Source organism: Xyrauchen texanus, chromosome 19 (genome assembly GCF_025860055.1).
Source record: "Xyrauchen texanus isolate HMW12.3.18 chromosome 19, RBS_HiC_50CHRs, whole genome shotgun sequence".
Taxonomy (NCBI): Eukaryota; Metazoa; Chordata; class Actinopteri; order Cypriniformes; family Catostomidae; genus Xyrauchen; species Xyrauchen texanus.
Genome location: NC_068294.1, coordinates 34,103,090 through 34,119,809, shown reverse-complemented (window position 1 = coordinate 34,119,809; position 16,720 = coordinate 34,103,090). Strand labels below are relative to the sequence as shown.

At 38.9% G+C, this 16,720-nt stretch overlaps 2 protein-coding genes across 6 annotated transcripts in view; one reads left to right on the top strand and one right to left on the bottom strand.

The window, feature by feature from the left end:
• LOC127660143 (stanniocalcin-2-like) overlaps positions 1–16,720 on the top strand; it is a 264,689-nt gene that overhangs the window by 90,005 nt on the left and 157,964 nt on the right. The window lies entirely within an intron of this gene.
• LOC127660140 (protein FAM13B-like) overlaps positions 1–16,720 on the bottom strand; it is a 58,908-nt gene that overhangs the window by 10,057 nt on the left and 32,131 nt on the right. For 2 of the 5 annotated variants that reach the window (XM_052150231.1, XM_052150234.1), the window contains exons 8-19: positions 10,122–10,163; positions 8,628–8,747; positions 8,367–8,490; positions 6,172–6,275; positions 5,455–5,509; positions 5,262–5,364; positions 4,634–4,699; positions 2,910–3,120; positions 2,690–2,828; positions 2,219–2,300; positions 1,708–1,860; positions 1,016–1,236 (exon numbers count right to left, since the gene is read on the bottom strand). In XM_052150231.1, the coding sequence (XP_052006191.1) occupies positions 1,016–1,236; positions 1,708–1,860; positions 2,219–2,300; positions 2,690–2,828; positions 2,910–3,120; positions 4,634–4,699; positions 5,262–5,364; positions 5,455–5,509; positions 6,172–6,275; positions 8,367–8,490; positions 8,628–8,747; positions 10,122–10,163 (1,420 nt within the window). The remainder of the gene's footprint in view (positions 1–1,015; positions 1,237–1,707; positions 1,861–2,218; positions 2,301–2,689; positions 2,829–2,909; positions 3,121–4,633; positions 4,700–5,261; positions 5,365–5,454; positions 5,510–6,171; positions 6,276–8,366; positions 8,491–8,627; positions 8,748–10,121; positions 10,164–16,720) is intronic. The other 3 variants (XM_052150235.1, XM_052150236.1, XM_052150233.1) reach the window with 2 other exon arrangements.

The window sequence follows — 16,720 nt, the reverse complement described above, 5'->3', positions numbered from 1 at the left end:
TTCATTTGATTACTTTATGAATGTTTATTATAGAAAATGACAATGTTGTGAACGAAAAGTAGCTAGCTAGCTTATATGATGTAAAAAAAAAAAAAAAAAAAAAAACACAGTTTAAAAAAAACAAAAGAACATCTATGCAGAGTGGAATACATAAAATGTGCACATCTTAGTTTCATTGGGGGCTGAGCCCCCCCCCAAGATTAAAATCCTACAATCGCCTGCAGTTTATTTTATCTATTTGTTGTACTTTTTAGAAAAATAGTGCAAGTAATTTTCTGCATTGAGCCATTTCATTATTTGACAGTTATTACTGCAGTTATCTGAGCTTCCAGAGCCCTTCAAGTGTCAAAAGCTCTCAGTAAATAAACAAGGCGAACATGAATAACTCATCTATAATGATTCTAATTTCATTCCAAGCCATTCCTCCACCAACACGTTTAAATATGTGTCCAGCATTGCAGGCTCTTGGGCACACAACAGCACTGCTGCTGAAAAAAGTCCAAGGGAAAACAATGAAGTCTAAATATTTTAATTGGTAACAATGGATCTTTATGAACCCCTTTGGTTCAAATCTGAAATATTGTACTACAACAAAATTATATTCAGATAGATTTTTGTTGTAGTTCAGATGCCAAGCTCAACTACCATTTAAATGGTATGCAATGAGAAGGACCAAAAATTGGCATCATATTAGTTTGGGTGCGAGATCTTGTTTACGAATACTTGCATTTTGTTTAGTCGAACCAGACTTTGTATGAACCTTAACGCCCTTTAATCATGGTGTGTCAGGGCTTTAATGCATCTTTCAATGCAAGTGCCATGTGCTGCTTGACTTTGATGAGGTCTGCTGCAAGCCGGGTCAAAGTTTACATAGTTTTTGCGTGTTTGTCAAATTATATTTGAACTTACAAAGCTCGACCTACATGCAATGTGACCCCAGGGATAGTGCTAAAGCTTGACGCTTGGCTCCTTTTGTAAAATGGCTGTAGTGATGAAATGATAAACTGGAACTTACTCGAACATCCTCGGGCCAGCTGTCCTCTTCTCTCTTAGCTTTTATGCGGTGCTGAACAAGCTCCAGTGTCTCCTCTCGAGTGGGCCGGTGACTCTGTGACTCACTCTCCACAGGGCCCTCATGAGCTGACTGCTCCAGTGTGGAGCCAAAGCTCTTGGGCAGAGTGTTACTGCGTGGACGCGTTTGTGGAGTCAGCTCACTCTCAGCCTTGTGTTTGACATCTGGGTGTAAGAGAGAAAGAGACAGAGATTCAGTATCACTGGTGAATATTTAAGATTTGTGGAGTCGGCCACACCAAACCAAAAAAAAGTGATTGAACTCACTCGGTATCGCCAAAATCTGTAAAACAGTCCATAAGTAGTGCACTCACAATCTAAAAAAGTACATTATAAGAGGGCCAATGAAGATGTGACCCATCCATACACTGCAGAAGAGAGTGAGCATGGTGACTGGAAATTGCATTTTGCCTGAAGGCTCTGAACCCTTGAATCCCAGCATCTTTAAAAAATTACATTCTTCATCAAAAAAAAACCAAAAACATTTTAGATGACAAAAGAAGCTGAGAACGTGGCTGAGAGCGTCCCGTATAGGGAGTGCGTCTGCGAGACCGCGGTCAGAGAGAGACAGTAAAAAGAAACAGAAGAGAGGGTCAAACTGTTGAAGGCTACTTACTGCTGCTTATGCGTACTTACAGAAGTGGGGTGCCTGTCTAGAGGCATTGAGGGGGCGTGACATTGTAAAATGGGGTGTGTTCGGGACGGAGGAAGCGGATGAGTTGCGTCTGTGTGACTGAAGCACAGCCTGGTGCCTCAGGGAACCTTTGAGTAAGAGGTGATGTCGTCCTGCTGATGTAGGCCGTCCGAGTGGATTTAATTAAAGAGAGAGAGAGACTTTTTTACGACAGTGCACCTCTGATGGGGGGCATTAAATGGAAATGGATGATGGGGGAGGTTGTGGGGGGCCAATCGCATGGGCCGACACAGTGAGTGGAGGGGGGCTGCAGTAGAGTATGAGGGTGGTCCTATGAGATAGCCTCAGAGACTCTACAGACATGCAATATAGGGTGAACTTCTCCCCTTTGTCCTATAGGGGACAGGGGGAGGTGGCCAGGACCAGGATGCCCAATAATGGCAAGACACTGACCATTACAAACCTGAGAACTGCACACAAGACCACTCAGTGCCTTGAAACACTGCCTCTTACCTTTGAGCTGTTTGCGAATTTTGGTGAGGTCAGTCATCCACTTCAGCACTTTTGGATCAGCTGCCTTATCAGCGTGAGAAGGCTGCAATTGACGAACACTTATGTAATTTAGTGTTCTGCCTTTTAGTGTACTTTTGCATGCCAATTCCTAAATACATAAAGGGGCGTTCACACTAAAAGCTGCTGTGCAGTTGTTTGCTTGAATCATGACACAGAGAGCTCCACTGTCTGCACTCCTATTGGTAGTCACCACATTGTGATGCTGTGCATTTGCAAAAAGTTGAACTCTTCTAAAATTTGCTGCATCACTGGTCTCCATCACTTTAATCATCAATTCTTACTGAAAAGGAATGAATTCCAGTTTCTTTAAACTGCTTCTTGCCATCTGTCTGAACGCCCCTTAATGCATATTATTATGCAATTATGTGTTTGTAGATCATGTTTTGAAGAGACTGATTAAGACCTTCTAACCTTGAAGTTTCTCTCTTTCTCAAACTGTTCCTCAAACTGTTTGATTTTCTTTTTGAGGTTCTGGAGTTTTTTGGTGAGTTGTTGGGAAATAGTGTCTCCCTTCAGACTGTCTTTTGAAGACAGGGTGGAACGGCGAGGCCTGAGAGAAAACACAACAAGAGTGTTAATTAGGGTTGAAGTGTTGGTGAGTATTGGAAAGCGTCTTTGATTCTCAGCTCACCTCCCACAGGACAGAGTTTTGGTGGAGGATGTGGCATCGTGGTCCTGCTGTAGAAACCTTTGACTGTGGCTAAAGTCCAGGAAACGTCGGGCCAGTAAGGGTTGAGCATCCTCCTCTAGAGGCAGAGGCACAACACGGCCTGCCAGCGGGGACAGCTGGGCTTCTCCTGACTCAGTCTCCTCTTGCCATGACATGAACACTGGCACAGGGTCTGAAAAAGGTACAAATATACAAGCACATGCCTTCATAAAACCAATACCATCACAACAACTCAGCCATTACACAAACTTAATCACAGAGACATTAAACATTGAGTTATGGGTTCAAAACAGCTCTTGGTTACTTGGATGGAACAACAGGATATAAGCCTCTAGACTATGAAAGAGGTAAATTAGGTTCTAATGGGCCAGGAGCACACAGAGGCTTGATCAACTGAACTGAGTGAGTGAGCTGGACAAAACAAGAAACCCAAGACCTACTTAATTGGTGGACAGGGACTCTAGTTTTAAATTTTTTTTTTTTTTTTACTTAAGATTTGAAAAAACAAACTGGCTAAATCTTTTGACTTTATCATTATCGCACATACAACAGCCAGATACGTTCTTTCCAATAAACAAATTGCTCTGTGTGCTGAAAAACACGGGTGCTGATTGGTTTATTTTTATTCGTTGCGCCCTTTTGTGGACGTAGGAGACAACATTGATTTAAAAATCAGATGTCTTGTAGACTTTTCCCCCCCCAACTTGAAATGATGTCTTTAAAATTTGAATATAACTCTGATATATTAAATTATAACCAATATCATTTTGGTAATATTTTAGTGAAAATTCAAATTTAGTTTCTCATCACTAGCTGTGTTACTGGGGTTGACTATACTGGATGATAGTAACAGAGCACAGTGTAATTCATTCAGGCAAACATTCACACACATACGCCACACACATTTTGGAGACAACATTTTTAGGAAGCATCATTGCTGCTAAACAAATAATGACAACAGCTGCTGTTTATTGAGCCTGATGTAGGGAAACATGCTCAGAGTGGAAGTCACTTTGCGAGCACGAGGCATTCATGGTCTGCATAGAAGAGATGGGAAGAGAATGTACTGGGCCGGGGCCAGCTATGGAAACTTAGCTGATCCAATTTGCACTGCTTAGGTGTCTGATATAACGGTTGATTAGGAGAAAGCTGATGCATTCCTTAAATGGCAGATGGAAAAGAGTGGGAGTCAGCAACTGGGTGCCTGTGAGAGTTAGTCAGTTTAAGAGAGGGGTTTGGATACCAGTGACTTAAGCCATCACACTTTTCTAACAAAAAACACTTGAGATTTTGGAGCAGAACAGAGTCAGCGTTTGGTTTGTTTGGTTGATGTGAAAGATGTTTTCTGAACTGAGGTGTGCACCGGCGTCCACTGGAAAATGGGGATCTTGGGCGCATTGCACAGTTAGCTTCATGTATAAAAGCACTCAAACCTAATTTTAGGGCATAAACTACTTTTGTATAATAATACAATAAATATTAATAAACACCATAAATATTATTTCCTTTTTTGGAGCTTTGTCCTCATTACCTAGCTGCAGCTAGTACTCTTATTCTGAGTCAAATAATACAAGAAGAAAAGAATCAAACTTGGGTTCAAACCAAACAATTGAGCCAAGTGTGAAAACAGCCACAGAGGGGCAGCGGGGGATGGAGGACCGGGGGGCTGTAGAGATGCCACTTACCACTACCTTCCCTCTGCAGGTGCATACATGTGAAGTCAATGAGTGGTAAAGTGATGGGGCATGATGCTGACCAGACAAGGACAGAGAGATACAGAGAGAAAGATAGCAAAGAAGAGAGAATTGTGAGCCACAAACGCACTCAGCCTATGGATCTATGGCTGAAATAAAAGTCATGGCTAGAAAACCATTACTCCAATCACATGAAAACTGAAATAAACCATTCATGCATGGAATTCAAGGTGCAACAAAAACAAGGAAACAAAAGTGTATGTTGGTGGTTTATAAATCATCCATTCCAGCTCTATTCACCCTATTTAACTGTGCAATAGTTGATCTATTAAATTCCTTAACCTGTTTTACTGAGTTTCGGTGTCAAGGACACAGTAATTTAGCCACTGTTTACGCATCCAGACAAATCCAATCAGTCTTAAATGAACTTAAATGGTAAACTGATGTGCTCTTTCAGGATGTATCCTGTTTATTTTCATAGTGCTTTGCATAGGGACAGTTTTTGCATAGGAACATCTTGCAGTATTCTGTCTTCTTCACATGTGTTTTTCCACAGGAAACATTAGCATCTAAAATACAATGAGGCTTGACCCTAAATAAAGACAACAGAGAGATTTACCTTCTTGCTCACAGTTCGTGAATATGCTTCTGGACGAAGACTGAGGGCTGCTAGCTGGCACGGTGAGCTCAGTATTAGCATTCAGGTCACACTCGCTGGACTCCTGTAGGCCATTAGTGAGGTTTGGTTAAAAACTTCTGTTTTGCAGAATTAAAAAATTGACAGACTGTTGGTATTAATTAAATATACTCACACAGGTGATAAAATCAGCCTGCCTCATCTGCTCATAGTCTGGGTAGTTCTCCAGTCTGCATGAAGAAAAAAAGACTACAAGTTCAACCACAATAACAATTGTGTGACCTAGTTCCAGCATTCAGTTAATAAACTATTCCATGTAAGTTCTTTAAATGCCTGGCTCGGAAAATATACTAGTCATATTTGGTCATGTGAATGTGGTTCTAAAATATTTCTGTGCTGCATGACAAACTGTGGCAAGTTTAAAGTGTATGAATTACACTTTATTCCAACAAAGCAGTTCTGTACATTTCCTTTTAAAAGTTAATTTTAGAAGCTATGATATCCGGAGTGTTCTTTTCATTAGCAAAGTCTAGAAATATATATAACTCCATATACTAAATCTCAACAAATATCAGTCCTCAAGGGACCAATGGAGTACCCATCAAAATGTGCCATTACACCAGATTTGCCATTATTCCAGTAGAGAGATATGTATAAACATGTTGATAATTAAGAATAATGTTCTATTGCATCTACTAAACTGTTGTCCTGAAAGAGTAAAATTACAGTAGAAAATTTAATTTTATATCAACACTGAGAATGCAATGTGTACTTGGAATTGTGTTCTGACATATTTTTGAATGCAATGAAGTATGAAATCCAGCTTTCATAGCTACAAGCTGTTTGCATTCCAAGTTACAGTATGTTTTAGGCCTAACACTTCAAAGCGAACCTTTCTGTGTTGAGATTCTCTGCATTTACGAGAGCCTCCATGTCAAGGTCCATTCTGAAACTTTCCTCCATTACTGGGCTGCTGAGTTGAAAAACGTTAGATTCCTGCGGGCAAAAGAAGGTCATTACCCTAACTGGATTTAAGAAGAGAAAAAGAACCAATATGTTATGACATTACATGCGATACCGCACAATGCAAAATGTTCTTGAAGCCGTTTAAATCCACAATACTCAAATGTTTCAAGGCGACAGCCTTGTGCGTTTACTCATGATTGTGTCTCAAGGTTGGCAGCAGATAAGATCGAGTACTGGGATGGCTGTCTAAGGGATGGTGTTTATGCATTGACCAGGTGCTAGGTGGGCTATTAAAAGAAGGTGACCCAATTCATATGTCCATAACTTGCAGCCTGGCCACAAAAACTTTAAGGCACAAGAAAAAATGATTGTGTCTGTGTGGGTACTGGAACTTCTGCTATAGTTACAGATGGTGGCTGCATGGTGCTTTATGACCAGGTATCTTGGACTCAACATAAACTTTCAATTCACGTGAAACTGAAGCTTAAATACACAAATTCCAAAATATAACAGAGGAATTAGATCTACCAGACTCATATCTATCAAAAAGTGACAAAATCGGCTGTTTGGGAGCATTTAAATGACTGACTGAAGACAACAGCTGTAAAAGAAGCAGACAGAAGTCATACTGTAGAAAGATACACATCCTACAAATTGGACAGGTTTCTCCACTAATCGTCCAACAACAAACAAGTTCGTTCAATATTTTTAGCTGTGGTGATTTTAAAGTGATGAATTAAAGATGCCACTTTTTGTAACGTTGAAGCGTGCTGATTGCATGTAGTTACTATCAGTGAGTAAACTTGAAAAGTTGTGTCTTAAGTAATCCTCATTATTTAAAGCATTACTTCTGTAAAAATTCATCACATTGATACCCTTATTATGTATAGTGTTGTGGACAGTATTTTTATAGAGTCTGTAGCCGATTCTTTATGTTGGGGTATGGGGTAAATTGATGCAGAAGAAAAAACTATTAAATGCCGTGAACTACATGTTGTGCACCCACAATAATTTTACATGTAGACTTTTGAAGCACTCTGGTTACATTAGCACATCACTGGATGTGCATAAGTGTTATTGTGCCTTAGATTGGAAGGACTCTTATTACCTCCTACTTTTTTTTAATTATGTGTGTATTTATCTGCTTTATCATTATAGGTTTTCCCTTAGCATCCACTTATCCCCCAGAAATACGTCCAATTGTTATATATGCATTTTTTGCATTCAGTGCTGTTGCATAATAAAACATTTGTAAATAATCATAAAACCGGTTAACCGCCATTTTTTTCTTAGACGGTAATCTAACTTGTCAAAAACTCACACTGCGGCATCCCTACCCAAAACACCACAAATAATTTTACTACATCCCAGAGTGCAGTGGTTAAAGTGGCACCTTTATCTTTAACCCTGGCAATGGTTCTTTTGAACTCCCCCACTGAAATAGCCTCATCTTGTTATATAATTAGCTACTTGAGGAAAGTGCTTTATCTGCAATGTCTTCTCACTGAGGCACAGTGTTAAATGGGAGCAAGATTGCTTGTGCATGCTGAGAACAGAGGATAGTCTGTTTTTATCTGACAGGAAGGCCCTTGTTTCTCACTCTTCCAAGGAGAAGCAGCTCTGCTGTATATGAAATAACAGACCTTGCTGATAGCAGAGAGCAAACATATTTATGGCTGTAGGAGCCATGTAATTTGTGAGATGTCCATTTAAATTCTAAATGTCATGTGACAATGGAAACAATGTGTGTATCATTGATTAGCCAGGTTTAAAACTTAAGGGGGTGAGCTGGGAGCACGTATTTTTTTTGTTGACTGTACAAATGGTCCAAGGTATCAAAAATGTCTTTTAACACCAATCATCTGAACTTCTGTTTTTAAATGCAATGATCTTTCCATGTTGGATGATCATTAAATAAAAAGTGAAGATGCAAGCATTTTGGATTATCTTGTTGATGAGTCACAGATGTTAACTCCTTGTTTAGCCCCTCAACGACAAATTGTTTGTTTTATTGAAGTCGCTGGAATAATGGCCCTTTAAGTTCCTTGACACAACGTGTTCTTCTGGCTGGCTTGGTTTTGTTGCGTAGATCCAGACAAGGTTGACCCCATAACAACTTGCCTCGCTATACTCTGAGGATTGGCCTTCGTTGGTATCTTTCTCTGGAACAGTCTCAGCCTCCGTTTCTGATTCAGACAGCACATCTTCATTGTCCTCAGGCCCTGGTGTCTGAGTTGGGCGGTTTCTGTGGACACAAACAGGCATGGAATTGTATCAACAGAATTAAAAGAACTCCCAAGCCAAATATACATATTAAAACCTAATAAATGTTAGGTTTAGTGTCTGTCTTTATGTATCCATGGCGTATATTGTCAAACGCACCCCTGGATGGGTTGGGAGTCCAAAACCTGACTCTCATAGCTGCTGAGCTCCTTGTCAATTGAAGTCTGAAGGTCCAGAAAATGCTGTTCCACTGCAGCACAGATGGTTCTCTGAATTAAACTGCAAAGAAACATCCCAGAGTTCAAGGCATTTAACATAAGTATAAAAAAAAAAAAACAGCTTCCAATTGAGGCTAGAACAAACAATACCTATATTTATCATTGTCTGACCTATTTGCAACCCGACAATGCAACTTAACAAGGTCAGCCTTTACAGCAAGTTCAAAGTTCTAACAAATAATTCTCAATACTGTGCACCACAAATTCTCATGTCTGAAAATAGACGTGAACTAGACATTCACTATGACAATAGCAAAGCCTCTGATGTCGACACGGCCCATGAAAGGCAATGACCTGCACAGCTGAGGCTCTGGCTCCGGCGAAGTCACTAGTTTCTGTGGAACAATGGAGCCCCAGCATGCTTTCCGAATTAACCCCCACGTGGCCATCTGGGCCAAAAGAGTGTTTGTCACGTCACCAATGCGTGCGCCACAATTCCGACAACAAATCATTAAAGGACAGCTTTGTTTGTGCTCTGCACCTATCTTATGCAGCATTTCAGGGCCAGATGCACTAGCTTTGCCTGAAGCTCTACAGCTGCAGATACATTAATGCATTGTCTGCTCGGAGCCATTTATAAATGGGATTATATTCTTCCTGTTGTGATAATACACAGTTAATAGTTAAGATTTCAGTTGAACAGCTATTCACCCATATGAAACCAAAAGCTACGTAAATACTAAAACCTCAATTGAAACATTAGTTACATATTTCTTCTTTGTTACACTTATGTACTTTTCTGTTCTTTTCATCACCACAACATATGGTGAATTTGGTTGTCACTGAATATTTTTATTATGAACAAATTACCGAAATGCCAGCTAAAGATAATAGTTTGGTGGCATTCAACTTTCACTTCTCTCTTTTTGAAAGCCACTGTTCCCAAGACTGTCTCTCTGTTGGCAAGACAAGGTCACCTATTTATCTGATTTTAAGACCATAATCACATTTGTGCAACCTTATTTTGCCTTCTGTTCACCTAAACAAAGTTGCACACGGTGGCACTTTAAGGCTACAAATCTGTTTCAGACCAAAGGATCATTTATCCATCCATCCATCTTCAACCACTTATCCGAAGTCGGGATGCGGGGGCAGCAGCTCCAGCAGGGGGCCCCAAACTTCCCTATCATTTAATACGGTCCAAATTAATGTCAGCTAAATTAACTTCAAATAGACTTAAAATTGACTTATTGGTCAAAAGCCTTGTTTGCTGTTAATCGCAAAAGGTTGTAGAAGAGCAAACAAATATATGACGATTTTAGAAGACTCTAAACATATGAGACTTCTAAGAATAAACTGTATTAATGGCTTATAAGGATCACATATACATGGTTGCCATGGTAACTGTTAAAAAAAAGGAAAAGTAGACACTTACTTGGCAGATCCTGGAACAATGCTGATGGAAGAAATGTGCGCACTGGGAAGGAAAGAGAAAGGAAGGCAACATTAGGCCAATGTGAAATCAGACAAGCACTGCACAAGATATTTGACCGTATCTAGCAATAGAGAGGAATTAGGGGCAGGGTGATTTAGCAGTCCCATAAACAAATTCAGGCATGTTAAAAACACTTTCTTACATAACACTTGCTGCTCGGTGCCTATCAATGTTGTTAGCACCCGTGTCAGATTCTGGGTTAGGAACAAAAAAGGGCCTGATGGACACAACAGGTGCTTTGCTATATTTTCTCACAGGGCAGGCCACCTCAGCACGCAAACAGCCATGCAAATAAACAAATACAGGAACGGGACAGATGTGAGTTCTACATCAGCTATGAAAGTTCTCCGTGTCATTTGGCTGTAGCTGTGTGGTCTATCAGTGTTTCCCATTAATTACCAAGACTGTTGCGGCCCGACAATGAGATTTTTTAAGGGGCAAGTGAAAAATAATTTTACTTGCCCGACCGGAAACCCAGAATGATTAAAAATGTCAATAACAAAAAAAATAGATAAATAAATAAATCAATAAATAAATAATGACCAGCTATATTTGTGATAGCTTAGTTCATATTCTTATTCTGCTGTTGAAAGTAATCAAGAGCACATCATTTTATAATTTGCAAGTGATCTAATAACAGCCGTTTGATTGGTCAAATACATTTAAAAATGTGATGTATAAAGTGATTGTAAATGGGTTTGTAAAAAGTGGATTAGTATTCAAATGTCAGACTTGTAAGTATAAATGTAAGCTAATAGTCCTGCTGCTGTCTAGTGTGTCATTATAATAACCCAACAACCATAACAAGAACACTCGCTACTCTTGACTGAATTACTTTAGTAGCTTTAAAAAATATGAATGTATTATAATCATAGTGAAGACCAGTAGTAGTTTTACACTGCATTTAATTCTGAGTGTTTACTTGAATACTTTATAGCCTACTGCTGTTAAAAACTTTAACGCACCGGATTTTCTTAATTTGTTCTATTATTTTTTTTTATCTATTTTTATTAATTACTGTTTTTTATTGTTATTTTATTACAGACTGTTAACTAGTCTTGAATAATAACTAAAGAACTTGAAACCATTCTTCCATAATTAACAAATTAGTTAGTGTTATTATTTGTTATGGTATTAAAGCTAGTATTGAAAATCATACAATTTCATGACAGACCACAAATTTTGGTATTGTGATAATGTATAGCTTTTATTATACATGGTAGATCTTGCTGCAATAACATGATAAAAAAGTTGATCACATTACATAGAACTATGAGCATCCCTGCTGTTAATGATGGCAATGGAGGCTTTTCTTTATTTGACTACCATAGGTAATATTAAATAATTACCATATGACAATAGCCTCCTCCCCTACCCAGTTTACATTTCTGTCGCAGAGAACGGAGTTGATTGCATAGGTACACTATTAGCTTGGGCATCGGTCATAATCTTAGAAAAATATACAACATACATTTTTATGTCCTTTTTTTCTCTTCAGACAAGTAACTTTTTTCCTCGGACAAGTGAATGAACAATTTAGATGCCCGGAGAACAAGCATATGATATTGCTTAATGTCGAGCCCTTGCTCAAATGTATGCTCTAGTCGATTTTGTGTTTTGACAATTTTTTAACTGCGTTAAACTCGTTTATGCTTTGTGACATTTTTGCCACGTCATCACCATTCATATATATACACAACCAATGTGTTTTTGATTCAATTACTGCTAGGAACACAAAATAGTTTACAAGAGCACAAAGTTCTTCATATTTTTAACCTCTTAAATTCGCTCTCAAAGTGCACCAGATTGATGCATTTAACTTTAAAATGTACAACATTTTCTTCCAGGGGCGCACACCCCTAGAGGGTCCAAGGTCCACCCACCAAAGTCTCTGTGGGAAACACTGGGTCTATGGTGCAATGTCCTGACCTCTGGGTCACTAAGAAAGCTTGCGTCCAATCATCCATTCCTTGAAAAATAAAAAAATTCTACACTTGACACAGTCTAGAAACAAAGTCACCCACAAAAGCCTAAGAGGATATTTAAAGGCAGCACTAAGAGGGCAGAACGTGGTCCTTCAAAGCTGGAAGATGTCAAAACATCAGCCGTATACCAGACCGCGAACAACCGTATTCTGATTCGGACTGCAGCAAACGTGTCCAGTATAAAACCACCTAAGACGTCAGTCATGTCAGTGGCCTAATATAGTGTTGAGCCATGTTAAGATCTCATGGCCAGCAAATACGACTCACTTTATTTTGGTAGCTCCCCTATTATCTGACATTTTTGTTTGCGAATACAAATTATGGGTGACACCGCTGAATACGGTATTTTTTACAATGGCATCAGTAAGAAAAAACTGCTGTTGTTACAAGATGTTGAATTCACACCAATAGTTGTTGGTATAAATTTAAAGAAAACTGTTGTAGTAGCCAGTGAAACAAACAAAAAATGTCCTTAGTGATCCTTTAACCTGTTATGATTCTGTAATCAATTGCATGAGGCCATAAATATCCTGAGAATTGTGTTATATTGCAACAAAAAATAAATCTCGAAGAATTAACTATCTGTCACAGATATATTAATATAGAGCCAGGGCACATGAAAATGATGTTACATGTTTATAAGTAGAATAGCCATTAAATGAGGAAGTGCCGTGGATGAAGAGAACTGTTGCACGGGCAAAAAGACTAGAGAAGTACTCTTATGAAAAATGTCCCTATTGTGTGTGGGATTTAAAAAAAAATAAAAAATTTATTAGCACTAAGAAGTGCTTCATTCTATATTACAAGCAAGAACAAAATGAGCCCTGTTTTAAGACATATTCAATCTGCCCACACAGGGACTGAGGCAATAAGGACAGATCAGTTACTGTAATGCATCTACTTTGACCATGCATTACTCAGCAAGAACAACTCTCTAATAAAGAACCTACTGTACCAACTTTTTTCCACTCATTCCTCTGCAGGCCATTTTTTTTCCAAACCAACCTCACCCAACTCTTATGACATTGATTCTGAAACACTGCAGAGTTCAAAAATTCAATCAAAACAAGGGATGCATATCATTATTTGTTATGGCCAATATTATAAATATATATTATCAAAAGTACATTAATCATTTAATAATAATTTTTATAAAATTATATTATATAATAACTATTAAAATTGTTTATAAAGAATATATAATTACTTGTTTATAATTAATTATGAAATAATAATAGTTTATAATATTAAACCAATATTATAAAAATACAAAATTCACTAAGTGAAATCACATGCTTCAAAATACATTTGTCATCAAAACATAATAATTTACAGTAGAATAGATGGATAATAGTTTAGTATTTTTGAAGCCTGGCACTGAATCAGAGAAGGTAGGCCTTTCCATATTATTTACTTCCAATATCAGCTTTTCAGGCTGATGCAATAATTTATCTGTGCATTTAATCAAAACTAACAGATTAGACAATGTTAATGGCATTTATGTTTATCCCGAGGATAAGCTCTTTTTAAAGACAATATGAGTATAATTTTTAATGTTTCCTGTCTTATTGTGCACCACTCATCAGTGCATATCATTAAAAAAAAAAGCATTTTCATAATCTTTCATCCAAATAAGCCTTTGAAATAATATTAACCAATTACTTTGCTGCCAAACTTCTTTCATGTTGTCTTTAAAGAAAAATAATTAGTACAGGACTGAAATGTGAATAACAAGGGATACAAACATAAAGAGTAACTATCAAAGTTCTCTCTTTTGATAAAAAAATATGCTATTTCACTATGAGATCAGCAAAGGCTTTGAGAGGATTAGTGACAAACAGCTTCCTCTGACTCGGCACTTTATCTTATCAGCAAAACACTGTGGAGAAAAAAACAACAGCACTCTGTTTCTCCCCCACGCACAATTTAATGTAATCATGTGTAAATTAAATGCAGCATCATGCTGTGATTCAGCAGTCTCCAGCTCTAATTTACAAAAGCATACCTTTTCAGCTCGTCAGCTGTTACGTAGTTATTAGAGCTTTCCAAATTCTATGTTTACAAAGATCTGACAGGTAATAAGTTATCACACAGCCTCATTTGAATGTCACACGCAGCAGTGGCAAGACAAATGAAACCCTTGAGACCCTGAACACATAAACAGCCACAAATCAACTGCACTTTTTCACCATCTTACATTCATAAAAACCCAATATCTAGCAATTTTCTTCTCTGGTACATTACCTATGGAGAAGGACTTGACAAGCCATTTTCTTCACTTTGGTTCACGTCGATGAGCTGCTTGGCTTCCTTTAAGTACTTGGGCGTGTGGTTATCCTAACTGGGCACTTTGTAGTGCTAAAGTCTGTACGAGCAGGTCAAAAAGCAAACACAGGCTGCCAGCGCTCATTCTGCGGAGTCCTGTATGTGCTGTCTACCTGCGTGTGGGACTTGGCACTCTGCTAAAAAAGTGCTGTAGAGGATGCACTGGACCAGTGCTTAAATACACGGCTGTCTGACGCAGTCTCATTGCTAGAGTTCTGGGTCAATTGCCTCTCCATACATACGCACAACCCCCTCCCTCCTTCCTTCCCTCCCTCCCTCCCTCAACTTAATGTCAAGCCTGCACAGCCAAACACCTGTTAGACTTTGATATAACCTTGTCAGTATCCACACATCATAAAGTTTTTACCCCTTACTGGACTTGTTATTTACAGTTCGGCAACTCCATTATTAAGCATCACAAAATTATACATAGACACATGAATACAGAATACCATCTCAAGTGTTATATGCTGTAAACTAACACTCCCAGACCGGTCACAGGCTGGTTTAATTCGGCTAGGGTAGATACTTCTCTTCCTGATGTTCTTAAAATGTGCAAGTGTATCAATTATCATGAAACAAAGTAAGAAACCACTCCAGGAACCAGTTGTCAACACCAATGTAACTTTGATGAGATAATATGAATACAGTTGAATGAAGAAACCGACTGATCATGGGAGGTAAAGAGAGTGGTAGAATGATACAGGCATTGTGCTCATGGTAAATGCCTGGATAGCAAAGTCACAAGCAAAATCAAATTCCACAGCATGTTATGCATGCTATTTAACAATCAGGTGGTAGGCTGATGAAAGAAGGGTTGGGGAGGGTGGAGAGAATAAAACCCAAGAAACTTAGCTGGATGCCTGAACTAACGAATAAAAAGAGGAGTGGAAATGAGTTATGGCTCTTTCCATGTATGGCTTACCATACAGTCCAAGAGTTCATGTTGAGTCAACAGAGCACTTGTTTTGATGGCTCAGTAGGTGCACTAAGAGCATGTGGGAAAATGGGGAAACTTGATCCTGAAGTTCTGTTTGCAGTGATGGGAGACTCACAAATGTGTTGACACAAATTAGTGTTGGGGGTTTGTGTGTCTTTGCACTTGACCCAGCATTTCCCAAAGCACCTGTATTACTCAGTCCTCAAACTGAGGTGTGCTGTAGTGTTAAAAATTTTGAGCTGCACCAAAAAGCTTGTTGGTTTGAACCCCAAAAAGGGTTCAAACCTACTGCAGAGCTACTGCAACTGTGCCATTAAGCAATACCTAGACACACGTCATCCAGGAAAGTGTGCACTGTCCCGTGACCTTAATATCTGATGTAGTACCAACAACTGCGAAAAAATCTACTCGTTGTTAAACTGTACTTGTTTAATAAAACAATAATACGTTTCTTTGTATATATAGCACTTACAGTTGAAAAAGGTTGCTCAACTCGCAGTTCTCAGATGTTTTTTGTTTTTAATTCAGCACTTTGAATGTAGTGTCTCCGCAGCTCCTGTGGTATTATGGGAGAGTAAAGTGTACAGCGGATGCGCACTAGAATCTCGCCGGATGCAGCAGATCATCCAGGTATTTCTCGTCTGCCGTTTTACGAATACTGAGGAATTTGAGCCCTTACTCCACTGACATTCTGCTTTTGGCATACTTTATTGTAGCGAACGATGCATATGCAGATGCATCCTTTATTTATAGGGACAGAACAGACATCACAGGCAATGAAGGGGAGAAGATGGAGGAATGAGATCAGGAAATGTCGCTGAACAGTTTGCAAGGTGGCAGATCACGGTCCACACTCCCAAAGGTTGTTGTTTTATCTTGTCACTGCGCATTTACATTACTTTGTTTAATTGCCAACTTTTGCGCCTGCAACCTCAAACAGACAACTCTCATTGAAACTCTCATAACTTCCAGTCGTTTTGACATTGCATATCGCTGCTAGTGTGAACACCCTTAACTGAAATGAAAGACTAAACTAAGGCTGTAAGGAACTTTCAGCAGGGATGTAAGTGTTATGGAACTATCTATAATGGCAGATCCTCTCTAGCAATAATGAGAAGCTGCATTGCACTCATCAGGCAGTGTGCTAATTAGGAGATGTTATACCGAAAGCGGAAAGCAGTCATTAACCCACAGCAGACCGACACAGCATAAAAAACTGTTCACAAATTCCAACGCTCGCACAACATGTCTCAAGAACTGCCGTTTATTTTAGGGCTGCACGATAAGTA